This window comes from Caenorhabditis remanei, chromosome III (assembly GCF_010183535.1).
Source record: "Caenorhabditis remanei strain PX506 chromosome III, whole genome shotgun sequence".
NCBI classification, from domain to species: domain Eukaryota; kingdom Metazoa; phylum Nematoda; class Chromadorea; order Rhabditida; family Rhabditidae; genus Caenorhabditis; species Caenorhabditis remanei.
Window position 1 is genome coordinate 16,038,645 of NC_071330.1, and position 26,957 is coordinate 16,065,601.

General features: G+C 39.6%; 6 protein-coding genes across 6 annotated transcripts; 2 read left to right on the plus strand and 4 right to left on the minus strand.

The window, feature by feature from the left end:
• Positions 1 to 1,299: 1,299 nt before the first annotated feature.
• Positions 1,300 to 7,526, minus strand: GCK72_011583 (uncharacterized protein; the record flags this gene model as incomplete). The annotated part of the gene is made up of 14 exons (XM_053728549.1): positions 1,300 to 1,662; positions 2,013 to 2,200; positions 2,255 to 2,421; positions 2,477 to 2,612; positions 2,660 to 2,850; positions 2,899 to 3,034; positions 3,609 to 3,890; positions 3,959 to 4,057; positions 4,111 to 4,322; positions 4,367 to 5,449; positions 5,505 to 6,774; positions 6,820 to 6,927; positions 7,259 to 7,384; positions 7,454 to 7,526. 14 exons carry the CDS (start codon positions 7,524 to 7,526, stop codon positions 1,300 to 1,302), a joined length of 4,434 nt encoding a protein of 1,477 aa, XP_053588126.1.
• On the plus strand, positions 7,357 to 9,058 carry GCK72_011584 (uncharacterized protein; the record flags this gene model as incomplete). The annotated part of the gene is made up of 5 exons (XM_053728550.1): positions 7,357 to 7,393; positions 7,441 to 7,536; positions 7,584 to 7,643; positions 7,689 to 8,485; positions 8,570 to 9,058. 5 exons carry the CDS (start codon positions 7,357 to 7,359, stop codon positions 9,056 to 9,058), a joined length of 1,479 nt encoding a protein of 492 aa, XP_053588127.1.
• Positions 9,059 to 9,348: 290 nt separating this feature from the next.
• GCK72_011585 (uncharacterized protein) lies at positions 9,349 to 10,041 on the minus strand (the record flags this gene model as incomplete). Its single annotated transcript, XM_003106357.2, has 1 exon — positions 9,349 to 10,041. One exon carries the CDS (start codon positions 10,039 to 10,041, stop codon positions 9,349 to 9,351), a length of 693 nt encoding a protein of 230 aa, XP_003106405.2.
• A 335-nt stretch (positions 10,042 to 10,376) lies between these two features.
• On the plus strand, positions 10,377 to 10,783 carry GCK72_011586 (uncharacterized protein; the record flags this gene model as incomplete). Its single annotated transcript, XM_053728551.1, has 2 exons — positions 10,377 to 10,560; positions 10,608 to 10,783. The coding sequence occupies 2 exons, from the start codon at positions 10,377 to 10,379 to the stop codon at positions 10,781 to 10,783; spliced, it is 360 nt and encodes a 119-aa protein (XP_053588128.1).
• A 12,307-nt stretch (positions 10,784 to 23,090) lies between these two features.
• GCK72_011587 (uncharacterized protein) lies at positions 23,091 to 23,661 on the minus strand (the record flags this gene model as incomplete). The annotated part of the gene is made up of 2 exons (XM_003091395.2): positions 23,091 to 23,454; positions 23,498 to 23,661. 2 exons carry the CDS (start codon positions 23,659 to 23,661, stop codon positions 23,091 to 23,093), a joined length of 528 nt encoding a protein of 175 aa, XP_003091443.2.
• A 71-nt stretch (positions 23,662 to 23,732) lies between these two features.
• GCK72_011588 (uncharacterized protein) lies at positions 23,733 to 24,243 on the minus strand (the record flags this gene model as incomplete). The annotated part of the gene is made up of 3 exons (XM_003091383.2): positions 23,733 to 23,925; positions 23,972 to 24,138; positions 24,187 to 24,243. The coding sequence occupies 3 exons, from the start codon at positions 24,241 to 24,243 to the stop codon at positions 23,733 to 23,735; spliced, it is 417 nt and encodes a 138-aa protein (XP_003091431.2).
• Between the last annotated feature and the right edge of the window lie 2,714 nt (positions 24,244 to 26,957).

The window sequence follows — 26,957 nt, forward strand, 5'->3', positions numbered from 1 at the left end:
TAGGGCCAGGACTATATGGTTTTGATGTTTTCTATTTGAATGTAATTTGTACAATCCTAAAATACAATTCTAGAATGCAACTTTGCCTTTATTCGACTCTTTTTGCTCAACTCCGGGGGTGGCCTTATACTTATGTTACGCTTGAAAGTGCGCACTTTTCACATTTGGCCACGTCACCATCCTAGATTTGGAGGTCATGTCACAAAAACATTTTTCTCGGGGTATTTTTGGATGAGGAATCTAAATCCGTTATTAGTTTTAACCAGAAATGTTCCGCTGAGCCAATAAACTCAATTTCATGGGTGGCCTTATACTTGTGTTACGCACTGTATAACTAAATATTCAAATCGCTGTAACTTGGTCAGTTTTTACCCGTTATAGATTTTAATTACTTTTTTCGAATCATCGCGTCGAGACCTTTCAAATAAGTATAATCATGACTAGGTTTCTGAAAATTCCAGTTTTTAACCAGTGACCACCACTCTGCGCCTTTAAACTACAGTAACCCATTAGCTTTGCATCGAATCGGCGCTGAAATATGTTTTATAAGGTTATAACGTTTCAAACTACTCTTTCAGCTATTAAAAAGCGTAAAATGTCAACAACGGACTGAGTTACAGAATTTCGAAAAATTTCGAAAAAACACAAAATCTTAAAATAGATGTAACTCGGTCAGTTTTAACCCGTTTTTAAAATTTTTTATTGCATTTTCAGAATCAGCGCGTCGAGACTTTTCAGAAAAGTATAATCATGTCTTGGTTCTGAAAATTCCTAATTTGACCAGTGACCACCACTCTGCGCCTTTAAGCTACAGTAATCTGAGCAAAATTGAATTAAACTAAAACCAAAGTGTTTTTCTTATGATTCTAACGTTTTAAACCAATTTTTCAGCTATAAAAGAGCGAAAAATATTTCAAGTGGACTAAGTTACTCATTTTCAATTTTTCCCCATTTGAATTTAGTTTTTTGGATTCAGCAAGCCATTACCTTTCAAATGACTGTATTTCATGCCATTTCAATTTTCCGTTTACCCTATTCTAGGTTACTGTAGTTTTTCATTTTCTCTCAAGCATAGTCATGGTTATACTCATTCGAAGCGTCGTTACTCTCATAAGTCTGAAAATTGGTTTTTAGGTGCACCAACTCGAAAAATGTTCGAATCCCATCAATTCCAAATAAAAGTGCTGATGACTCTGAAAATGAAAAAAAAAACCAAATTATCTAAATCTTTATTGAATAAATCACACAGTACTCAAGTAATTACTAGTAGGGGGGTATCATTTCGAATATTGATTTTTCTTATTTCTTGTGGGCACTTCTCTTCCCTCCTTTCTTCTTATCTTTACTTCTTTCATTTATTCTCTTCACTTTAGTTTTCTGTCTTTTGTCACCCGATGAATCATTTACAAAGTTCAAGCTCCGATTCACCGCTTCCTGCGTTTCCACATCATTATCCAACGGCCCATTCTTCGAGTTCTTCTTTGTTCCTTTTGACACTTTTGACACATGTCTCTTCTTCCGAGCCTCTTTGAACATCTTACCATTCTTTCCCTTTTCTCTTCTTATTTGGGTTGATTTTGAGTACTCGGGTTCATCAGAAAACAGTTCGGGGTCAAGATATGTGTCAATATATTTTTTGACTATCGGGTCCTTCTTGTGTTGCTGAAATTTCGATGCATTAATGTCTGCGTTATGACTTAAAACAAGCGTTGCTGGAAGAGTGTCTCCTTTTTTATGAGCAAAAATATTGTCCGAGAGGACTACACAGAAAAACTTTTCTACTAGAAGCTCCTTTTGAGCCAGGAGAACGTTTAAAATCATTTTTAGCATAAACGATTAAAAAAATGTTTCTTAGAATTTCCTGACATATCGGAATCTGCAATTCGAGAAGTATGAGACACGACACGCTTCTAACAACCGCGCTCTACTGAGACCAAAGAAAATTGTGCGGCAAAATGGAGAAACGCAGAGAACAGCTAATAGAGCTAAAAAAAACCAATCAACTAACTAACCTCGCACAATACTCTCATGAAATAACGCATTCCGAACCATATATTTTTACACTTATCAGTTGAAAAAGCCAACGGATACTTGACTCCCAGATCGGTTACAACTTCTTTTAAGAAGGTAGTGACCCAGTCAGAAGACAGTTCAGAAACTTCATTCGTGCTGCTCGCTTTACGAAAGGCCAATTCAATAACTGCAAACCATCAAGAATTGAGGTAAAAAAATGAAAGAAAGTGTGTGTCCTTACAAAGAATCCAGGCTGCGGATGCCTGATAAATGCCTGATAAAATGGTAAGATTCGGTGTCGCTCTGAATTCTTTCCACAAATCCAACATTGTTTTAGGATTCATTGAAAATCCATATTTCGGATTACCACGATGCCATACGAAATAAACATCGAATGCAGTTTCACCGCTAGAAAATGCTTTGTTTTTTTTATAAATTAAAAAAAGAAAATTGAAATTCTTACTCAAATTTAATTTTCAAAGTGCGTCTCTCAAGATCCGTATCTTTTTCTTCGATGTGCGTACAAGTTATTGTCAGTTTATGCTCTTCAAATCGAAGCGTTTCATCGAGATCCAAGGGAAGAAACTCGCCGTAATTGTCTGAAATCGAAAAGTATGCAGTGGCAATATCAAGCGGTGAGACTCACCATCCCTTTTATGAAATTTCAGAATTGTCCTACCCTCGTTCGCTCTGATATACTGGCAAAAAGGATCTATCTCACAATCTATATTTCGCTCTTCCACGAATGTCCACAGAACGACATCACTCAGTTTTATTTCGAATATTTGAAGAAAAGTGGTTATCTCTATTCCATTTGATGTGGTTTCAAACGGCTTTCTGCAACACAAAAAGTATTATTATAGCCGACAGAGACTCTACACTTACTTGCCCAGTTCGAAACGTTGAAGACCTTTCAATGTCGGCAAGCAATTCGCCAGATCCTCCATATTCTTACCATAAATGTTTGTTAATTTCATGAAATCAGATCTGATGAATGCATGAACAATCCGAACTGGCACCACTGCAAAATTATATATTTTCATTTTCACACGCCCGACCTCTTGTGCATAAATAGTGTGGCGCGTAACCGTTGCAAGCAGAGTTGAGCGGAATGCGGTTTTTGAAATGGCGGAAGGCGGGGAAGGCGGAAGGCGGAAGGCGGAAAGCGGAATGGAAAAAAATGCTAAAAGGCGGAAGGCGGAATACAATATTGCTTTCAAAAATACGATTTTGGCCTTATTTTGTAGTAAAAAACACTAAAATGGTTAAAATTGAGTTAAATTTTGTTTTTTCGGTAAGCACTGATAGCTTTGCTGCAAAAAACCTCAAAAATATCAGAAAATTGGAATAGGTGATCAAATTTTTCAAGCTGAGGAAAAAATCTTTAAACAGCGGAAGGCGGAAGGCGGAAGACGGAATTCCGCTCAACTCTGGTTGCAAATCTGTCGTAAAGTTATAGGATTTTGAAATCACTATATCTAAACTTTAGAAAACTTTCAAAAACTGTGTTTAACTCTTCGAAATCTTAAACAGTGGCGCTATGATTTCGGATCATTCCCTAGAACAATAAAAAATACAAACTCAAAAAAACCCACCAGGAAGAGTTGACTCAGTTTCCCCTGGTTCATCAGTTTCCAATTCATTATTCTTTTCTGACTTCGCACTTTTGTTTGATTTCGAAATATCTGAGGCAGCTTTTGATTTTGACGTCTTCACCAATGGCTTCTCTTTAGATGTCTTCTTATCGTCAGCTGTTGTTTCACAACTTGTCGACACAGATGATGGCTTCGAACCACCACTTGGTGTCTTAGAACCTGACGAAGTTTTCGAACCGTTCACTTTTTCGGCACTGTCCGATACTGACGAGGGTGTCCCTGCTGAAAAATCAAATACAATTTCAAAAGTTTCAAACATTCAAATTTCAAAAAGAAAATTTTCAACTAACCAGGTGTCTTAGAATCTGACGTTGATGGTCTACTGTTTCCTTCCAATTTTGAACCGTTTACATTTTCGGCACTGCCCGACACTGACGAGGATTTTCCTGCTGAAAAAACCAAACTTAATTTTTAATTTCCAGAAACCAACTCTACAACTAACCGATTGGTTTTAGTTTAGGATCATCCGGTGTCTTGTTACCTGGAGTCGATGTCCCTTTATCATCTGGACTTGGAGGAATGACATGTCCCAGCTCTGGATCCACTTTTCCTTTGTCTTTTCGGCAACATGGTATTTTTCGACAGACCCAAATAATGAAGAGAATGATCAAAACCAAGACAAACAAGATGATGATAGCCATACCCCACCAAGGTCTGAAAAAAGAAAACTCATATTAATGTATCATTTCAATACTCACATTCCTCCCGACGCTTTTGTAGTATTCTCCATATCGGATGCCGACTGACTTCCTGACTGAGATGGATTGCCAGGTGCTCCAGATGGTCCACCTGGTTTGGATGGATTCGATTGTGTTCCACTTGGAGATTTTATGACTGGAGTCGGTGTCGTAGTGGGTGTCAAGAGTTGAGTGATCTTGGCGAATGTGAGATCCATCGAGTTGAGAGACTCTTTGGCAGAAGAGAAGTAAGAATGGTGTTTGGAAAAGTCCAAACCAAGAGAGTCGAGCTGGTCGATAACTGGAATGAAATCACGTAGATTTTGTTGATCTCCAGAATCAGCCACATCAATTAACTTCTCGATTCCGGATTTCGTGAAGCTGAAATCGGTCTGAATCCCATCAACTGAGGAGGCTTTCTCAAAAATATCAACGTGATCTACCAGTTTGTTTGATTGAGATGTCTTGACAGAATCTATGTAACTGCTCACATCAAGAGTCACTGATTTGTAGTCCTGTTCCAATGTTTCCAGTTCTTTCAAACTCTTATCCTCGTCAGCCGTCAGTTTCACTATTTTCTTCTTTTTTATTGCCTTCGTAGCCGGAATCACTCTATCAATTTTGGATAAGTCGATTTTCTTGCCACCAGCTTTTTTAATATTGCTAACTCCAAGAGTAGCTGATCCAAGTGTGTCCGAATCCTTCTTGACATCACCCAACTGAAGCAATGCGTCCGTCTCAACACTCACGAATCCCTTCATCTTCCCGATCCAATCTTTCAACGCCTTCATCTGTTTCTTCATCTCATCCACACTCTTACTCACTGAACTGAAGTCGATCTTATTTCCTTGAGTGGGCCCACTTAGTTTCTTCCTCATCTGAACAACTGGATCAATTGACTCAAATTCTTTGACACCTCTTATTGTGTTCAAAACTTTTAGAAATTTGGTGGAGTCGTCAAAATAGTTTTTCAGCTTGTTCTTGTTTTTCAGAATAGAATTCGCCGGATCAACCAATGGTTTCTTTTTATTCCCCTTTGAGTCCCCAATGTTAAGTACTTCCTTGAAACCTTCTGTTTCCGATTTCAGAGTTGGTTGGGAACTTCTTCAATTTGTTCGCAATGTGTTTGAAGCTGGCATTGTCTCTTAGTTCTTTCAACCTGGTTAGGGCGTTGTCATTCTTCTTTAAATCAGAAATCTTCTCAACAGTTTCAAAATGCGGGGCACTGTCTTTGGTCCCAAGAACTTGAGCAACTTCTATCATCCTGTCGATAGCTTTCAATTGTTGGAACAACAACAAGACGCTATCAAAGAGTTCCTTATACTTGTCCATATTTCCCGGAACATATTTTGGAACCTCATTCGACATAATGACCTTTTTCAAGCTTGAAGCCAGTGATTTAAACGGCACCTTCATCTTAGACACTTCTGTGATACGTCCAAACACTTGAGAGATGGTTTTAGAGTTTCCATTCGAAGCAGCCACGTCTTTTCCAAATTTTGCAAGACTTTCCAGAGAATTCAATGCAGTTGCCAACTGTGTGTGCTCCGAACCAATCACTTGTTGGACCCAAGCGTTCCCAAAGTCTCCAGAAACCAATTTGAATTCAGATGCTCCGTTGGAAAACGCTGGAGTATGTTTGAAGGTTCTGCTCCCACTTCCGTAGCCAAAAATGTGTTGAAGTGTTCTGAAATCCTTGATACTGTTGCCAGCATCTTCAACCATCGTACCCATGCTCTTGAAATTGTCTCCCACCAGTTGAATGTTAGTGTCGTCGGTTGTCATGTTGTACTTTAGCATTTCAAAACTATTCGCATAGTACACCATGCTAGTGTGGAGTGTAGAGTAAGTTGTGAACATCTTCTCAGCTTTTCTGACGTTCTCAAGTTTGGGCAATGAGGAGACAGTCGGCAGCAGCTCGCTATTTAATTCCTCACAAGCATCTTCTACAGCTTTCAACATCAATTCAGCATTGTCGACTGTTATTTCAATATTCTTTTCTACTCCAGCTATCGACTGGACTAAGGAATTCAAAGCCGTTGCATACTTGCCGACAGGTCTCCAATCCACATCAACTTTTGTCATACTGGTGATGTCAGTCGAAAACGAGTCATCCACTTTCTCCAACTTGTTCACTCCATTCGATGAATCCACAATCGATCTCAGCAACAGCAATCGGTTCTCGATACTCTTAACTCCGTCTGTCTCTTTCAACTGACCAGGTAAATCACCAATCTTCTTCACCACTTCTCCCAACTTTGTCGTATCAATCTCATCAACTTCAGATGGAGTAATGGAGCCAAGTTGGAACATCTCCGACACAAGTTCACCAGATGGAATCGTTCCTTTGATAAGGGATTGTTGGAGGTAGATCCCATTCGTAATACGGGCGATCTTTTGCATTTGTTCGAGGGAATCGGAGAATTCCTCTGAAATACTTCTTATGGTAAGTTCACTACATAGAAACTACTCACTATTACTGGCTCGTGGAAAACGAGACCACTCTGAATTTCCATCGTTCAATAAAACTAGCACAACGGCTCTGACCACCATCATTAATAATACTATTAGTCTAATGAAGTCTGAAAATGACAAAAGTTACTGGCACGGCGGGAATATCTGAAACTTACTCATTATGAACAATTTTGGGGTTGCAGACCAGGTGGCGTGTCTTCTAGCTGTTGTGTTGGCAATCTCTCGAGAGAAAAAAACGAATCAATTCGATCGATAAATTGAGGAGTGTTATGGAAATGAGCAAGAGAAAAGCGAATGTGGGGCAGTAGGTTTGTGGGGGATTTATCACGAGTAGTTTACTTTTTTTCTTTTGATTCTAACAATTTTCCTCAAAAAACAATTTATTTATATCACGTTGACCTTTGACCGTCGAAATCTCGTGTCGCCCCCATTTCTCACCATTTCTCATAATTCGAATCAATTCGACTTTTTTCTTTCTCTCGAATCGAATCGAAAGTTCTCGAAGTTTCAAAAGAGAATCGTCAGGGATCTCTACAATGACGTCACGAATCATCTGGAGCACGGCTAGAAATGGTATGAGTACTTTGAAGAAAGGGGCGGAGCTCACCTGTAATTTTCAGCCATTTTGCTCACCGTGATATACTCCACCATAATCAATGGCTTTCCAATCATTCGACACAACTCGAATAAGAATAGCACCGCCCATGAGGATTACGGTATGTTAGAGTCTTGCGGAGATCTAGATTATCTATTGATTTTTCAGAGGTTGCAAGTTACAGTAACAAATCCAACAACCACTACCGTATCCGACGTGAACTGGACGGTAAGAATACTGTAGCTAGTTCCCCACCAATCTCCTCTTTTCCAGATACCTTCCGCACTGCAGTCATCCGAATGCAAAAGATGTCTCGTGTCATCAACGGAATTGCCCTCCAGCAATCCATCACCAAAGGAACCGTCGAAACTAACACTCTTATCATGGAACTGCTCAATTTCGGAACTATCACGCCAGACTACATCGAGAAGATTCCTTTGGATACGTTGAGTTCGGTGGTCAAGGAAGTTACGGGATTAAGTGAAAAGTTGAAGGGTAACGATGAGATCAAACGGATGGAGGATAGGATGTTGTTGATTAGTTCTATTGCCAAAACTGCTAATAACATTACCACGTTGGAGACACCTGGGAACGAGTACCTCACGGCTACAACTAATTGGACAGCAAAGAATGTTGATTGGACAAAACTTGATGCTCTCTTCAAAGCCTCTATCGCTGTCGCAAATGGATTTGAGAAAATGAACGGTAATGTTCGGGCCGCTGATATTAGAACCTATTTCGGTCTCATGCCAACACTTGCCGTAGCGCTAATTAACACCAAACTGGACGAAATCAAGAGAAACGTGGAATCTGTTGAACTGAGGGACCCGAAAGCTCATTTTGTGAAATTGCTTTCGTTTCACAGTGCAGTCAAATTGTTTGAGGACAACTCCGATATCCGAAACTACATTGATACCATTGATGACCCAATTTTGAACACAATTGGAGCTCACATGAACTCATTGACTGGAGTCATCGAAACTGTTAAATCTAATTTTCATTCCTTTGATGAACTTCAAACTTTTATGGTCACGCGTCCTCGTATACATGGAGACAGAGCTTTGAAACAGGTGAGATTGGGAATTACTCTTACATCAAAATATCGGGGATCCCATTTAAGTTTAATTTACCTCATTCATAATATTATTTTTCAGACCCCTGGATTCCCAAGCGGCTCTGCTGACATCGACGCAATTTCCATTGCTCTTGACGATTCATGGGTCCAATTAGCTGTCGATATTCAACAGATTCCACTTGCTAAGTCGATGGAGCAATTGAAAACCGTATCTCAACTCATCAATGGTGTTACCAATTCATTTGAACAACGTCCCACCAATGGATTACTGAAAATCGAAGAGATTCGTGCAAGTCTTTTGGAATTCACCAATAATAATCTCAATTTCAATCTGGTAGCTTCTAAACTACATAAGATTCAAAGCGTTGTGGATAATCGCGTATTGCCCAAGAGTAGAGACACGTTCAACACTCTCTATCAGAATATTTTGATGACAGCAGCCAACCTGAAATCAATTGATGAAGTCATCTCAGTAACTATGTCGATTCAAGAAAAACATTCAAGGAATTTTGAGGAGCTCACAAAATTGAATGCTATAGTGTTAGATGCCACCCGAAGGGGGATCTAATTTAAAATTTAATTCCTGAAATAAACAACAAACAACCATGTCCTCTAGATAGTTACGAATTTATTAAAAGAAGATAAAGGAATAAACGAATAAAAGATAAACTACAAAATAAAGAGAAATAGATAAAGATAAAATAAAAATATAGGCACAGAGAAACTACATTACAATAAAAGAATGAATTACATTTTAAGGAATAAACTAAACTAACTTAGTGTGAACATCTAGGAAAAATCTCTGTCTGGTTAAAGTGTGTGTCGCGATAAAAGTCTCTAGTTAAAAGTATGTGTGTGTCATGTTGGCCCGCGACCCTCTCCACCGCCACGCTCTCTCTTCCCTCCTTGTTGGCGGGCGGGGCCGCCGCGGTTCCTTGCCCAGGATCCTTGCATTTCACATCCCCCCTCTCCCCCTGAGCTCCGTCCCGGAGCTCCAAAGGAGAGGTTGGATGCATTTTGACTATATATCTGCTGGGCAAGGAAATAGGCCGTCTGCTCGTGGAAGTTCCAAGGAGAGTTCATTATGGGGATTCCCTGAGGGAAAGGAAAAGGAGGAATGGGAGGGATGGGATGAGGACGGTCAGGGAGCAGAGGAATGGGGCGGATTGGAGTGGGGCGAATCGGAGTGGGAAGAAGCGGGGTGCGACGTGGGAGTGGGTTCTGTGGATGTGTTCGGTTGCTTGCGCGGATGTTCTGTCGCCGGTCATGACGTGCTTGCTTCTTTTTTCCTTCAGTTTGAAGTGTTTCCTTTGGATCTCCAATTTTGTCCAGCATTTTTTCTGTAATATCCCTCATGGTTTGTTTTTTCGGGATTCTTCCCAGGCTCTTAATTGATGGCGGAGCCTTGACACTTGGAGTTGCTGGTGTCTGAACCCTGGTGACCGCTGGTGTCTTGTCCATGGGGACGGCTGGTATGGGTATCTCGTCGAGGGGGTCATCCAAGAAATCCGACGGGTCTTCGCTATAATCGAGCTCCTCCTGCTCCTCCATGAGATGTTTCTGGAAAAAAAAATTTTTTGTGTTGTTTTTTTTTTCTCTTTTTCTCTTTTTCCGTTTTCTCATCTTTTCTTCTCTTTTTTTTTCCTTTTTGGGAGAAGCAGGTGGGTTTTTCCACGCTCGTTAAGTCTTGCTCATCCTAAACCCAGGTTACTGTACGTTGTTTTCTGTAAACAAATTGTTTGTTGTTTACTGTTTTCCAGTAAACAACATTTTGTTTACTCATTCTTATGATGGGAATCAACTTTTCTTTCTCATTTTTAGTTTTTTTCCTCCTCAAAATTCTCTTAAACACGTACTACTTTTCCTCATTATTTCCTTTTCAGAACATGTCTCTGTTGTCCGCCGACTTGTGCCCGAATGGGTGTTCCGCCCGGGGTGTTTGTGTCATGGTGTCAGAGGTTGCTGAGTGTATTTGTGATTTGGGATGGATGGGTTCGGATTGTTCCTCGAGTGTTGCTTCCTCGGCCGCAACCGCAGATCCAGCGGTGGTCACTTCAGGATGCTCTTGTTGTAGGTTGCCGATTTCCTTTTCCTGGTTAAGTTTAATCTTTCTTCAGGGATTCCTTGGTTCTTGGTCTTCGTGCTCCTTGGTCTTGTCGGATCGCTCTTCGGGTGTTGGTACCATGAGTGGGCCGCACGCCATGGGCTCGTTGTCGACAAGAATGTCGTCCGCCGTCGCCGCAGCTCGTTCGTCCCTCGCGATGAGGTGACCCCTTCCGCCCCTCCGGTCTAGATTCTTCCTGAAGAATCTGTTGTTTTCGCTTCTCTTGTTGATTTTCCTTTTATTTTTCTGTTGGTTAATAAAGGAAATTGTTGTTGTTGCCCGTCTTTTTTTTTTTTTCAAAGATATGGATACAGATAAACCCGAACAGTAACCCAGTAGGAAAGAAAAGAAAACCCGATTTCATTTTTCTGTGACCAGCTATGCTGATCCCGTTGGTGTGGGGTCCGTCGGATCTTCCTTTTCTTCCTCGCGGACTAGTTTGCAGTCATTTTTGTGAACTGTCCGTGATCTTTCTCGTTTGGAACGAGTCGTTACTGCTGGTATTTTGACGGTGACATTCGGATCTTCCACTTCGATCACTTCGAAAGGACCGATAAATTGGGCAGTGATTTTGTTGCACCTTCCTCTTCGGATCCAAACCTTGTCTCCGACTTTAATGATAACGTCGTTGATCGGTTTGTTTGTGTCGTGGTGGTTTCTTTGTTTTTCCGTTCGTCTCCGGATTTTCTCCATACATTGTTTTCTGAGTTGGGCTTGGGTCTTCTCGATGTTTTCAGAGTGTGACTGGGGGGACTTCGTGTCCTTTTCTTCGTTGTCCAGGCCATTTTTCATGGCTGTACGGGCGTGCTGGCCGTGGATAACCCTGTGGGGACTGAGACCGGTAGTGGCATTTATTGAGTTGTTGTATGCATGTACCAGGAGTTGTAGCTCTTTGTCCCATTCCTCATGGTTTTCAACTTGTCGAATCATGTTTTCGATAGTTTGATTGGCTCTCTCTACCTGGCCATTGGCCTCGTGGTGGTATGCCGTACTTGTTTTGTGGGCACAGTTTACCGATTTCAACAATTTCTCAAATTGTTGGCTCATGAAATTGGTTCCTTGATCCGTAACCAACAATTTTGGTGGTCCAAATCGAGCAACTACTCGATTTTTGAAGACATCACAGAGGGTTTCGGCAGTCTGGTCCGCTACTGGTTCAGCAATGACAAACTTGCTGAACGCACACACAAAGACTGCGATGTGTTTGTTTCCCTGTGATGTTTCCGGCAAGGGTCCGACGTAATCGGAGTGCACCCTTTCGAAAGGTTCCGAGGTTTCCGGTAGTTTTCCCAGAGTTGCTTTAATCCTGGTTTTGGCTGGGTCTTTATTCTTTTGGCAGATTTCGCATGTGTCGACCACGTCTCGGATGTCCTTTCTCATGCCTGACCAGATGGCTATCGATCGTACTCTCTGTTCGGTTTTTTCTTGTCCGAGGTGGGCACTTTCGAAGATTGAGGAGTGAATTCCTTTTGCCAATTCTTTGCCATATTTGGAACCTGCTGGAAGTCTCAAGATCCACTGTTCCTCTGGTCCTTTTTCGAACAAGGTTTCTGACTGGATACGGAACTTTCGGGAGAGATCCTTCATTTCTCTGATTCTCTTGTCCGTGTCTTGCTCTGCTCTGGCCCGGTTGAAGTCGATGTTGACAACGTCTCCAACTGCACAAATCTCAGTTTTCTGAGATTTTTCTTGGCGGTTTGGGTGGTACCGAGAGAGCGTGTCACATACGACGTTCTGTTTTCCCGGTCTGTACTCAATAGAGATGTCATACTCTTGAAGTACAATTTGGTACTTTGCGAGTCGTCCGACCAGATCTTTGCGGTGTAAGAGGCTCTTCAATGGGGCATGATCGGTGATGATTCGTGTCTTTGCGCCATCGATATAGGGGCGAAATTGTTGGACGGCGTATGTCAGTCCAAGGGCTTCAAGCTCTATGGCTGGATAGTTCTTCTCTGCTCCTGTGTAGACTCGTGAAGCGAAGGCAACGACACGTCTGTCTTTGTCTTCTTCATCTTGAGCCTGGAGGAGTACTGCTCCAACTCCTTTTCCCGAGCTGTCCACTTCGATGGTGAATGGTTTCCCAAGTTTCGGAGCCACCAGAATAGGATTCCTTGTGATCGCTCCTTTCAGTTGGTTGAAAGCTTGGTTACATTCTTCTGTCCAGATGAATTCCTTGTCCTTCTTGGTCAGTTCCAGGATGGGAGCTGCAATTTTGGAGAAGCCTTCTATGAAACGTCTATAGAAGGAAGACATTCCGATGAACGCTCTCACTTCTCGGACCGTTTTTGGTTGTGGGTATTCATCGACTGCCCGTGTTTTTTCCGGATCGGTTAGTATTCCTGTATTGGATACGATGAAGCCTAGGAATCGGAGTTCTGCTAGAGCGAACTGGGATTTCTCCGCTTTCAGTTTCATCCCCATGTTCTCGATTTTTGTCAGGACTTCATGGATATCGTGTAGATGTTTTGTGGCCGTCGATGAAGTTATTATCATATCATCAATGTACACAAAAACACGAGCTTTCAAGTCCTTAATGAGGTCGTTCATCACTCTTTGAAAGGTGCCCGGTGAACCTTTGAGTCCCATTGGCATTCTCAAATACTCAAACGCTCCAAGATGGCACGCAAACGCAGTTCGTGCACAATGTGCCGTCTCGACTGGAATCTGATGGAAGCCTTGCTGAAAGTCAAGACTCGTGTAGAAGGCTTGTTCCGCACAGAGATCCAAGATTTCGTGGATATTCGGTATCACGCTCTGAACTGGTTTTGTGACCGCGTTCAGTGCTCTGAAGTCTACTGTGAATCTCCATGATGTCTTGTCTGCCTTCCTCACTAGCACAATGGGAGCGCAGAATGGCGAGTCGGATCTTTGCACAATTTTTTGTTTCAGCATTTCTTGGATCTGGGCTTCCACTTCCTTCCTTTTTTCGAGTGGAATACGGTAGATTTTCCCTTTCGGGACGTCGTTTTCGTCGATCATTTCGATTTTGTGACGAATTGGTCCAAGGTACTCTCCTAGTATTCCATCTGGTCCCACAAAGGCGTTTTCGTGAAAATCAATTATGAGCCTGAGATCCTCTTTCTGTTGTTTGTTGAGCTTGCATCTTGAAAGATCGACTCTGTCGGATACTCTGTACCCATCTGGTCGTTTCTGTGGTAATTGTGGCAGCTTCGCTTCCCAATGCGCTTCCGGCGATGGTGTTTCATCTTTGATAGCCAGAACTTCGTATGGTTCAGTTGCTAACGCCACGAATTTTCCTCTTCGGAATTCGATTTTTGTAGCCGACGGATTGAAGACTTGGAGCTGTGTCCTTCCTTTTTCGTCGGTTTTCACCAAACTTCTGGCAATGACATAAATGTCGTCAGAATCAATTTGGTTATCTTCCAGGACGAACTCGTTTCCCCAATGTGAGGAGTAGTTTTTGATGAACACAGGGATGATGGCTTCAGATCTTGGTTTGATCGTGGTTGTGTCGGTTACACAGACCCTGTGTTTCTTTTCTCCTCCAGTGATTGCGTTAATTTTGATGTCGCATTCACCAATTTTGATGGTCTTTTTGTGGAGGTTAATGTTCAATCCGTGTCCCAGGCTGTTCAATTTCTTTATCAGATCCGATCCAATGAGCATAGGTGCTGGGCATTCAGAGTTTTTGGACACTAGCCACTCGTGTGGAATTGATAAATTTCCGATTTTTATCGTTCCCATGCATGTTCCCAAAAAGTGTATGCTAGATCCATTGGCTGCTTTTGCAGAGGGGGTGTTCCGGTTATTTATTTCGGATTTCACGGAAGAGAGTGGTAGATAACTGATAGCGGCGCCTGTATCGACCAGGGCTTCCAGAGTTTCTCCGTCCAACTCTACATCGATGTGTGGGATTCTTGCTGCACTGATCGAGTTCACGTCTACTGAATTAACCGAGAATGTGGTGTACTCTTCTCGGTATGATTTCAGTGGTCGTCAGTAGTATACAGAGGCAGTTAGAAGTGAAAATAAAGCACAGGGGGCGGGGCTTAGCAAGCCCCGCCCCCTGTGCTTTATTTTCACTTCTAACTGCCTCTGTGAGAATACTTAATCATCCCCTCAAATCAGAAAGTGATTAACTGATAAAATTACTGATAAGAGTGATAAGAGTGATTATACATGAATGAAAATGCTTGAAGATCAGAGTATGGTGGATTAAATGATGAAATGATAAGGTGATTACTGATAAGGTGATTACTGATAAAATGATAACTGATACGGTGATTACGGTAAAGTGATTATCAGAACTACATTGCTCAAATTCCCAAAAAAGTGATTACTGATAAAGTGATAACTGATAAGGTGATAACTAGTGATACAGTGATTGCGGTAAGGTGGTTATCAAGACTACATTGCTCAAATTTTGAAAAAAGTGATTACTGATAAAGTGATAACTGATAAGGTGATAACTGATATGATGACAACAGATATGATGATATCCGTTAGGCGATTATTCTACTCTTCAAATTTGGTGATTACTCTACTTAAATTTGGTGATAACTGATAAAGTGATATGATTTTGAAAATCAAGAGCTAAAAAAAACCGCAGCTCGCTAGGCTGCATAATGACAAGAATGAGCTAATTTTGAAAATCAGACTATTATGTACCCTATTTTTTCTAAACTCTCTTCTCTCTCACTAAAACTAGGTCATTGACTGTTCTTTAGACAGACCCACCCTCCCTCGTTAAAAAAAAACATAGTTTTGAAGTTTAATTACATTTTATTTTAAAAAAAAGTTTTAATAAAAATGAAATTTGAATAAAATCATTATTCATTTTGCTCGGTCGGAGTTTATTGAGGTGTAGTGGAAGTTGGTTGATTTGATTTTTTCCCGTTCAATGGTTGACATTCTAGGTAGGATGGGTAAAGTTAATGTTCTATCAGATTGTAAAATACTACTTTCTTTACCCCTACTGTTGAATATCTAAAATTTCTGATTCATTCACCCAAGAGTCAAACTCTGCAGAGTGTCCTTCCCAACGAACTTTCACTTGTTTTTTACCCTTGTGTTTTCTATATCCTACAATTTTTTCAATTCTATAAACTTGATCTTGTTCATAAAAAACTCGAATCATTTCATGATAATAAAACTTTCCGTCTATAACTTCTCCATTTTCATCAGCCAAAGTATACGTTACAGGATCGGTTGGAAAAATATGAGTAATAACAAATACCTCCTGAGTCCATCTTTCCTCGTATCCCTTATCAAAAGTCCCTTGTTTTGCATAAATTCGTACATGATCTCCAATGTTATATTTTCGTCTCACACGTCTTCCCCTTCGCCGAAAAGAGAAATCTCCATTCTTCACATCGATAGGCGCCTTTTTGATTGATCGGTTTACGGAACGATTTATGCCATCGACCACTTTTGACAAGACGTCAACATACCGCCAATTGTATTTAGATGTCATAAATTTGGCAAGTCTAGATTTGAGAGTGCGATTGGCACGTTCGGCCATTGCACATTTTATCTCACTCTTAGGTGTACAGTGTCGAATAGAAAGAGAATCAAGGTAGTTTTTGACGTGAACATTGTAAAATTCTTTTCCAAAATCACTGTACACATAAATTGGTGGGGATTTGAACTTTGAAATTATTTTTTCCAAAGCCACAACAACTTCTTCTCCCTTTTTAGACTTTAGAGGTTCCACGTAAAACATGCGTGAGTACACGTCAACACAGACTAGTAAAAATGTTACACCGTCATTGTACTTTTTATGACGGGAGACATCAGCTAGATCGATTTGAATAGAGTTTTCAATGCCAGAGGATGTTGTCTGCAATCTAGGAAATTTGGATCGAACAGGAAAATGTTTAGTGTATGCCTCAATATTTTCTAATACTTCTTCCACTCGGCGTCTTGTAATTCCTCTATGTTTTACAAATTGATGAATTGCATTGACGGATGAAAATGCACAGGGGTTTTTTGGGTTCAAATAAGCGTCTTTAATTACTTGTTCAGACATTATCTCCACAAACGAATAGTCAGCCTATTTGTACCTTTTCCTTTTCTGAATATTGGGATCGCCGGTAGTCTTGCTGGTTTTATTCGTGGTTTTACTGGTACAATGTATTGTTGCCCTGTCGTTTGTTTCACAGTCTGGCGAGTTATAGGTTTTGTTGCTATCGGGGAAGAAAGAGGTGTGTCAGTAGATGGTTGTTCTGGTGTTGGAATTGCAGGTGATAGCGTAGTGCTCATATCCGAATCGCTTTCGTCTTCATATGATGTATAACTTTTTTGAGTATAATCCATTTCCGTAATGTTTCCCTCATATAAATATTTTTCATCTACTGGTGGTTTTGCTTCAGATATTTGTTTCAAGTTGGGGGTTTTCTCATAATTCTTCACGAGCTCGTCAAAGGTCTTTAAGACATTTCTGTCAATTATACGCAAGTGTGGTAAATTTTTCACCCGATATAATAAATCTTGATAGAATTGACGTTTAGAATCAACATCTAAAGTCTTATCATTCAATATTTCATCAAGTAGACGACGAGGAGGGTCCAGAGGATTGTGGCCATCAATTTCAATTAGCCGGTATCTTTTAATCATTTTAGCTTTGTTGCAATCAGCGCTGGAATGATAATACTTTTTAATTCTGATTTCTTGAGCTTAAATAGCAAATTTCGAGCGACATCAACATCTCGACATTTTGAAATTCGAGCTAAAAGGCCAATTTTTGGTTTCAAAGTAGCCAATTCAACTTTTCCCAAGGGCACATATTTTGTTTTCATCAAGTTTGCAATAATTTCCACTAAAATTGAAACTTCCTTGTCGGTAGCAAGATCAATAAGACTTCTCTTTTTCAAAACTTTGTTCAAAAAATCAAGATGGATAATTAAACGTTCAGCCATTTTAGAAATATACATTATAAAGCTATTTATATACTATTGGGAACTCGTGTAAGAAGTTTTCCATTATTCTGAAACATGGATCTGCATTGGGATCATTGTTTATCATCATTGCGTTGTAAGGTTTACTCATGACTGATTGATATGCTTTCAGTGCCCCCCCTCCACTTTTCTCCAAATTGTTGAATTAGTAAATTTTTAATTTGTGAAGCATCAGAGAGATTCCGCATTAGAATTAAATATGTAGAATTATTTCTCGTAGTTGGAGGGAGTGCAAATGCAGACTGTACGAGGTTAAAAATTGCACAATTGTAGTGGTGAGCGTAGACGCAGAATAAATCATTTAAAAGATGAAGAGATTTCTTATCTCTCGCAAAAATATTCATCAAATCATCCATCACAATAATGTTGTTTTTGAAACGATGTTGTTTCAAAAATTCAACATCTGGTATACCTTCAATGCAAGTAATTTGTGGCAAATGTTTTGGTATTCCATCATTGTCAACACCATAAAACCAAAAAATGTTATCGATATTTGTAGAAAAACTCGAGTCTAAATTTTCCAAAATTTTTCGCACTAGACTAGTTTTTCCAGACTGAGTAGCACCAATAACTGTGGTTTGGGAGGGGAAGCGAAATTGAAAAGGCGTCATCTTAGTTTTTTGATCAAACATGGGCAGATGGTAATGAAAATTGTGATTGTGAAGACGATATTTATAGTGATGATGGATGGGAAGGTTCCTTGATCGTGGTCAATCGAATGAGTGTTGTTTTCTGAGGAGGACGTAAACGGGCTCCACATTTTTCAAGCATTAGAATGATTAGTGAACCAAATATAAAAAATGTCAGGTATTTTATACTAGAATCTGGCCGAGTATATTCAAAATCTGGCGCGGCAAAAATGGGTAACCTGGTGTATAATTTGGGATTTACACTTGTCAACACTGAATCATTATGAACAATTGTTCCATTTGTAAAAAGTATTGTCAACAATCCGCTTACTACGTTAAAATCCTGTAAACTTTCTACCCTCCAACTAGGATTTGAGTCTCCGGCTTCTAATTTATAAATATACGGGTCTCTCCATAGATAAATTTGACGGTGTACATGGTCAAAAGTGAACAAGTCTGAATAAATGTCCAAAAGATGTGTCTCATTTCTAGTAATTTTTAACAAACGTCCAAAACAGTGCATTAAAAGTTCTTGATCTCCAATCACATCAAATGTACAATTTTTATTGATTTTATAAGTCTGGGACCTGTTATCGACAAGTGTGTCTTCAAACTGATGGAAATGCACAAGTTTAGGTTTACCAAACATATTGTACCCTTCAAAGTGTCCAAAAAAGTTTGTCTCTACCGGTACATTGAATAAATCAAATTCAATAGATGGTTCAGTTTTTGTGAAAATTGAGACGCATGTGACGAGTGGAAGAAAAAGTAAATACATCATTTTTAAAAATTAACGTGTAGCGATGCCTTTTATAGTGTATAAAAGGCCAAAAATTGACTGAAATTCCAAAATGGAAGACTTTTATTTGACATTACCTTCTTCTACGGAAACTCCATCTTTTTCAAACACACTTTCGGTTTATACCACTAGACTACCTCAAGTTTTAAACTTGGAAAAGGACAAATGGGTGGTAGGTGCAACTGACATAATTTACCCATATTCTTACAAAAATGTTAACAAAGTTTTAAAATGTTACATTCATTTCAAAGATGCACGTCAACCAGTTTATTTCAATTTCCCTGCAAATCAGTACAAGACGGTAGATCAAGTTTTGTCAGTTTTGAATGGTAATCCACGAAAAAGAAGAAATGTAACAGATGCAGGACATGCTGAGGCACTTGTAGGGGCTCTCACAGGTGGAAGCGTCCCAGATAAAAGTCCTGGGAAGGATTCTACAAATTCTGATAAGGCTTCACATGATGAGGTACTTGTAGGAGCTCTCACAGGTGGTAGCGCCCCAGATAAAAGTCCTGAGAAGGATTCTGAAACGAGTTCTGATAACACTTCACATGATGAGGTACTTGTAGGAACTCTCAAAAGTGGCAAGCAAGGTCCTGAAGATGGTCCTGAGAAGGATTCTGAAGCGAGTTCTGATAACACTTCACATGATGAGATACTTGTAGGAACTCTCAAAAGTGGCAAGCAAGGTCCTGAAAATACAGATGCTCAAACCCAAGATTCTACAAGTGAATCAAAAACGAGTTCTGGAAATTCTGAAGATACTCCACATGATAAGCCACTTGTAGGAGCTCTCACAGGTGGTGAACAAGGTTCTGAAGATGGCCCTGAGAGGGATTCTGATAACACTTCTGATGCGAATTCACTTGTAAAGGCTCTTAAAGGAGGTCAAACAGATTCCGAGATACTTGCATTCCTCCTTACGTTTATCTTGCTAACAATATGGGAAAAGAAAGAACGAGATCAAATAGTTGAAGCGCTTAAGAGCGCGGAGACAGGTGGTGTGAAAGAAAATGACGAGAAAAAAGAGGATGGAAATGATGTTTTGAAAAAAATACTTGAAAAACATTTTGTCGAGTTGGAAAAACTACATGGTGTAGATTCGAGTCTTCAAGAAGCAATTAGGAAAATGACGGATAATCAAACGGCATTCCTAGAAACATTTCAAAATGTCAATAACCCAAACACTTTGAATAGTATTGTGAGTAAAATGTCTGACGACCAATCTGCATTCTTGAAAGCACTATCTGAAAAGGAAGATTCGTCGGTGGTAAAAAAAGCAATTGATGCATTGAAAAGTCAATTGATTAACAACTCGAAATATGAATACAAAAAACTAATTGGAACCATTGAGGAATCTAGACTAGATGAATTGACAAGCCTACGGAGCGCAATGAAGCCAAAAAATGTTCCTTTTATTGGAAATTTAATTAATTTTAAAGTGGAAAATGATGTTTTGAAGGTTCAATTTAAAGATTCCAATGTTTTATTCATTGAATTTGATAAGGAGTGTGCATATTTCTTAGGTTTTCACAATTGTATTGTGAAAAATAACGAAACAGCTTCTAGTAGTATTGACTTTTTTGGTAATATCAGTACATTGTATGTATATTGCGATGTTGTGGATCAAACTATTGTTGGAAACTCTAAAAGTTGTCTTCTAACTGTAATCCCATGTAAAGGAAAATACGGAGAAATGGTGCAACATACATTCCCAGTCCCTCGTTATCTACCTTTGATGAACGGGACCATTGATTCTATCAAAGTCCAAATACTTTCTGAATTTGGTGACCGGATTCATTTTAATTGGGGAAGTACTATTATAACATTACATTTTCGAAAAATTGCCTAGTTTATTTAAATAAAATAATTATATGCATCTTTTAGATAATTGACAATAAATAAATCATCGTTGACCATCTTGATAAAAATCTCACACAGAGTCTCAAATCGAACCCCTCTTGACATCATTGACTGTATGAAGATGCAGTACCCGCCACATGTGACAGCCGATAGGCTTTGATGACGAATCGGGTTTTGAATAACGCAAGGGAAAAGTCGTAGAAATCTTTGAATATAAACATTTGGAGGTTCTGCGAGAGAACAAAAAAAGAAACATGTGTTTCCGTTCACAAAAATACTCTGCCAGTGACGCCCAGGTTCATTTGAAGGGTCGGTATTAACAATATAGCCAAATTTTTTGAAACGAGGTATTTTCTTTGGTAGTTTGTCCGCCATTACAGTACCCTTGTACCATTTTTTGCTAAACCGGTCGTTGAAGAGGATTTGATCAATTTCGTAGCTCCACATTTTGCTATAAATAGACGTATTTTCGTTCCATTTTATACATGGCGCCTGTACCTATAGATTTGTCCAAAATTGATTTCAAACGATTAATTCGAAAAAATGTACCCGGAAACGGACCTTTCCTAGGGGTTCGCTACCAAAGAGGAGGTCAAAGAGGTTCCGGTTTAGGCGGAATTTTGACAAGTGCAATAAGTGCTCTTCCTTCATTTCTAAATTCATTCCTAGGACAACAACTGACTCATTCTGGAAACCAGGTGATTAATGATATTGCTTCTGGTGAATCTCCAATCTCTAGTTTGAAAAAACGAGGTCGAGCTGTCATAAAAAATGTGACAGGGCTCGGACCTCGGAAACGTATAAAAGCAAATGTCAAAGTCCTTAAACCCCCCTTTGTCAAGAGTAGACGAACAGAATTTCTAAATGCTTAGTAGACTCGACGCTAAATCCCAAGATGCAATTATTGACGATCTTGATTTCACTACAATGCCTGCAACCCAAACTGCAGTTCTTTCAAGTCGGAACAAAATCATTCGTAAGTTTTGACTCCTATTTTCCAAATCATTTATATCTTTTACAGCTCTGCACAATACCTTTTTGAAAAATGGACCCTGGGAATTTATTTTAACTGGAAACTCTCGTAGTTATTTAAACTTGAAAAAGACTTGGATGGTTTTTACTTTCAAAATTACTGATTCTGCTGGAAAACCGGTAACTGATACAAAACTCTATGCACCAGTAAACAATATAGCCCATTCTATTGTGAAAAACTTTTCCGTGCACATCAACTCCCAACTAGTATACCATAATTCTGTTAATTATGCATACAAGAGTTATTTTGAAAACTTGCTAATGTACAGCAATGAACAAAAGAGATCTACTCTTTCAATTTCTGGGTATTCTCCTGATTCCGTAATCGACGATAAAGACGATTCTGCATTCAAAACCAGGTCTGCTTGGGTGAAAGACGGAAAGAAAATGCAAGTAGCTGCCAATATTTCAATAGATTTGACTAATCAACCACGTGTCTTGCTAAACAACTGTAACATGAAATTGACAGCTTATCCAAATTCTGACGAGTTTTTGATTGACAATTATGAAGACTCTGGTGTAAAGTACAAATTTGAAATTGAAGAAGTTTATTGTATTGTCAACGAAATGGATCTAGCTGATGGATTGGCCAATGAAATGGAAACTGCTCTGATGGAGCATAAACTTTTTCAGTATCCATTAATTAGTCCTCAAGTAAGATCCTTTTTTATCGAATCAAGTCGGTTGGATTCGCCTGCAACGACCTTGTACACTAGCAAAATGCCTCGACGGATATTCATGGGACTAGTTTCTGGGGAAGCATATAATGGCCACTATAATAAATCACCATTCAATTTCCAACCTTTCGACCTTAGAGATGTTCATATTGATTATTGTGGTGTCACTCTCCCAGGTAGACCAATGAACTTGGATTTTGGAAACGGAAAGTGTGTAGAACCATATTTAATGCTACAAGAAGCTCTCGGTCATACGCGTAACAACACTAGTTGTAATTCGATCAGTTTTGATCAATTTAAATCTAAAGGCTTCACAATATTTGGTTTTGAACTAAGTCCTGTGCCTCAAGATACCAACCTTTTTGATCTAGTGAGACCGACAAATTTATCAATCCGTCTAAATTTTAACAAACCCACTCCTTCTGGTGGTATTTATTGTATTGTTTATGCAGAATTTGATCAGATTATTGGTCTAGATTACCAGAGAAATCCAATTATTGATACTGTTGTATAGGTTATTTTTAATAAAATGATTTATTTGAAAAATTAATAAATGGAAAAAAACAGAACATGTGTCATTTAAGTGTTGAGGGTGATTCCAATCATTCGCCGAGCTAATTTTTCAACTTTTTTAGAGAGTTCATTCTTGAAGTTTAAATCTTTAACATATCCATGTTTTCTTCCTAGAACGGTAATTTGTTTTGACACAGATATCAATGCATCCCATCTCTCCTTCTTTTCCAACTGTTGTCGTTCTTGAATTTCTTCATCTGTCTCTGCCTCAATGTGATGAACCAAATCGATTGGATACAAACTGTTTTCATCTTTTTTGATATAAACATATGGCCCTGATGGGTGGTTGGATTGGACTGCCCATTCTCGTTTTAAGTAGCTGGCTATACTCACTAAATGACCGTTTGACCACCAATACTCGTGTTTGGGGCTGAAAATAGTTTTAGAGAAAAAATAATCATTATGAAGCTTACTTTCTTGAAATCTGTGGAACTCCATAAATGGTACAGCGACGATGCCGAATTCGTAGATGAATACTTCCGACAAAATCATCCAGAATTTGGTTGAGAATATCATCGGATAAAGATTTCCAATTGGGAAAGTTTTGGTCAAGGAAAGACTCAAAACGGGAAATCATAATGCGATTTTGTTCATTTATTCAAGTTTATATACATAGTTTAGGCTCCGCCCACAACTAGAAAAGAGCTATTAATCAATGTCAGAGTTTACTGAAGGGTTTTGAATACGAACTGCACACACTTCTATTGGGTGGTAACGACCTAGAACATCCGCTATTACTGGAGAGAATGGAAATGTTAGGGTGTAGCCATAGTCTTCCAGATACACTTCTGCTACACTTCTTCTATTATTTAACATTCTTGTATACGTTGCAATGTAATCGCTGTAAATCGAAAAGTTGACGTAATTCAAAAAAAAAGACAACTCACTGTATTATAATCGGTAGTGGAACGGTTTCGTTAGTTATTGTATCCCATACATGCAAAATTTTAGGCTGATTCAAAAACGACGTATACTTCTCAGTGATGGACGGACTCAAGTTTTCCAAATGATGTCCATTATGAGTTATAGCATCTTTGAGAAAAAAATCAATTTCCTGAAATTACAAAGAATAATAATAAAACTATATAGAAAATAAACGCACATCGTCTTCACATGGAGGGAGCCAAAACGGTGAACGCGGTATACGAAAACGCGACATAATGACCGGAGGGACGATTTCCGTACTTTTATAGTGAAAAAGGATTTTTGATTAATGGTATTGAAAAAAATTTGAAAAAACAGTAAAATAGGAATAATCAGGGTTGAAAATAAAATATCCGTTGCCGGAAAATGTTCACACATGGAATGAACCTTGAAATACACAAGAACATGATTAAAGGAAGATGTGTCAAAGGAAAAGTTGACATTTTGAAACAAAAAAAAGTCAATGGCCTAGTTTCAGTGAGAGAGAAGAGAGTTTAGAGAAAAAATAGGGTACATAATAGTCTGATTTTCCAAATTAGCTCATTCTTGTCATTATGCAGCCTAGCGAGCTGCGGTTTTTTTTTTCGCTCTCGATTTTTTTTCTTTTTTAAATCATATCAGTTATCACCAAATTTAAGTAGAGTAATCACCAAATTTGAAGAGTAGAATAATCGCCTAACGGATATCATCATATCTGTTGTCATCATATCAGTTATCACCTTATCAGTTATCACTTTATCAGTAATCACTTTTTTCAAAATTTGAGCAATGTAGTCTTGATAACCACCTTACCGCAATCACTGTATCACTAGTTATCACCTTATCAGTTATCATTTTATCAGTAATCACTTTTTTGGAAATTTGAGCAATGTAGTTCTGATAATCACTTTACCGTAATCACCGTATCAGTTATCATTTTATCAGTAATCACCTTATCAGTAATCACCTTATCATTTCATCATTTAATCCACCATACTCTGATCTTCAAGAATTTTCATTCATGTATAATCACTCTTATCAGTAAGTTTATCAATTAATCTCTTTCTGATTTGAAAGGTTGATTATGTATTCTCACAGAGGCAGTTAGAAGTGAAAATAAAGCACAGGGGGCGGGGCTTGCTAAGCCCCGCCCCCTGTGCTTTATTTTCACTTCTAACTGCCTCTGTATACTACTGTCGTCTGTTGGGTTGTTCCATTTCCACATTGTTAACTCTTGCGAGTTGGTTGTGGGCATACTCCACAAAGGCGTTTCTTGCCTGTCTCATTGTCCTCCGAGCAAGTCTCCTCGTTGTTCGGATCGTTTTGTATTTGGTGTATACATACAATACTCCGAGAATCAACACAATTGTTAAGAGTGGTATTGCAATCCATAGTATTAGAACCAAGATCTCGAAAACGGCCATTTTCAGTCCTTCACGAAGTTTTCCCATAGCTGATTCGTACATGTTTCTTGCCGATCTGCCTGCAGCTGATGTGGAATTAGAGAGTTTTTCCAATGTCTCTTTCAGGATTCCCTCCGTAACCAGTCTTTTATTCAGTCTTCGAGATTGTTCTTTGTCCGCTCCCGTGGAGACTCCATTCTCTTCTCCAAGAATTGTGTAGAATGTGTCTGGGGCTTTCAAGATGAAGTGTTGTTGCTCTCTCTTGTTCGGACGAGTCAGGTGTTGAGGTTGAACTTCCTGGTTTTTCAATCCCACCCAACGGTTGTGTTCCCATCTTACTGACGGTGGTCGCTCTTCGCATGGGATCTCCATAGCTTCCGCAACGAGGTCTTGACTTCCTGGTAGGAAAAACCATACTTTGTCTTTCACGGTGACGGGTATTAAGTCAAAGCATGTTGTGTTTACTTTCCTATCCCAGTGGATTCTGTCTGGAGACACCGTTTGGCATTTTGAAATCAATAGAGTTTCTCCGATTCGTTTTGCGGATACATCGGATCTTTTCAGCAATTGCCGTATCGCTGCCGTTGGGTCAATTTGAAGGACGGTTTCGAACATTGACGTGGTCCTCCATTGTTCCTGGCATACTTCTCTGAAGATTTGCTCTTTGGGTTTTTCCAAGAGATCCTGCTTCTCCTTGTGGGGTTCGTGTTGTAGTATATCCGGTTGTTCGTATACCACATTCACATTTCCCTTAGGGATCGGGTCTCTGTCCTCGACTTGGGTTTGTGGTGTTTCCTTTGTCGTTGGGATGGTCGTCGGTGGTGATGTCTCTGGGGATTTTGCCCTGGTAGTCGGACTCGGCTTGATTGGTGGAGACGTGGTTGTAGTCGGGGTCGCTCTGGTTGTTGTGATCGGCCTTGTGGTCTCCATCCGTTTGGCTGTAGTCGTTGTTGTCGGAATGGCTGTGGTGGTGGTAGTGGTGGTGGTAGTGGTAGTTGTTTTTGGAAGAGGAGTGGTAGGCATTCTCCATATATTTTCTTCTTCCGGCTTCAGACCCTGGTAGATGACTAGGCTCTCCGGAAGTATCTTTGGAGGCTCAAAACTGTCGTCACCTTGTGTGAAAACTGGGTTGCTGATTCCAAACTCTCTTTCAAGCAGTTTGTTGAATACATGAGCATCTTGTCTCTCGATCAAGGTTTTCAACTGTTCCTCTCCTCTTGTCAACGGATGTTCCATCTCATTCAACTCTTTCAACTGTCGGGCTCCATATTGTCCAATCCGAATTGCTTTCAGTGTCATCAGCAGCAGTGGGTTTCTTGCATTGCGGTCGGCTGGATAAAAGCGAGCTCGGTTCTGCAGTAAGGTGTTGCTGATGTTGTATCTGCTGATTTCTCGTAGAAGAGCTGGTTCAGAAATGGGGTTCTTCAATTCTGGGATCTCAGTCCATTTGTTCGTTCCGAACAGTTTTTTCAAGATCGGTGTCGAGTAATTTTCTCCGATTTCGAATTGAAATTCCATGCCTCCATGTCCTCCTATTGAACCTGTTTCCCGTGGTCCTCTGTTCCAA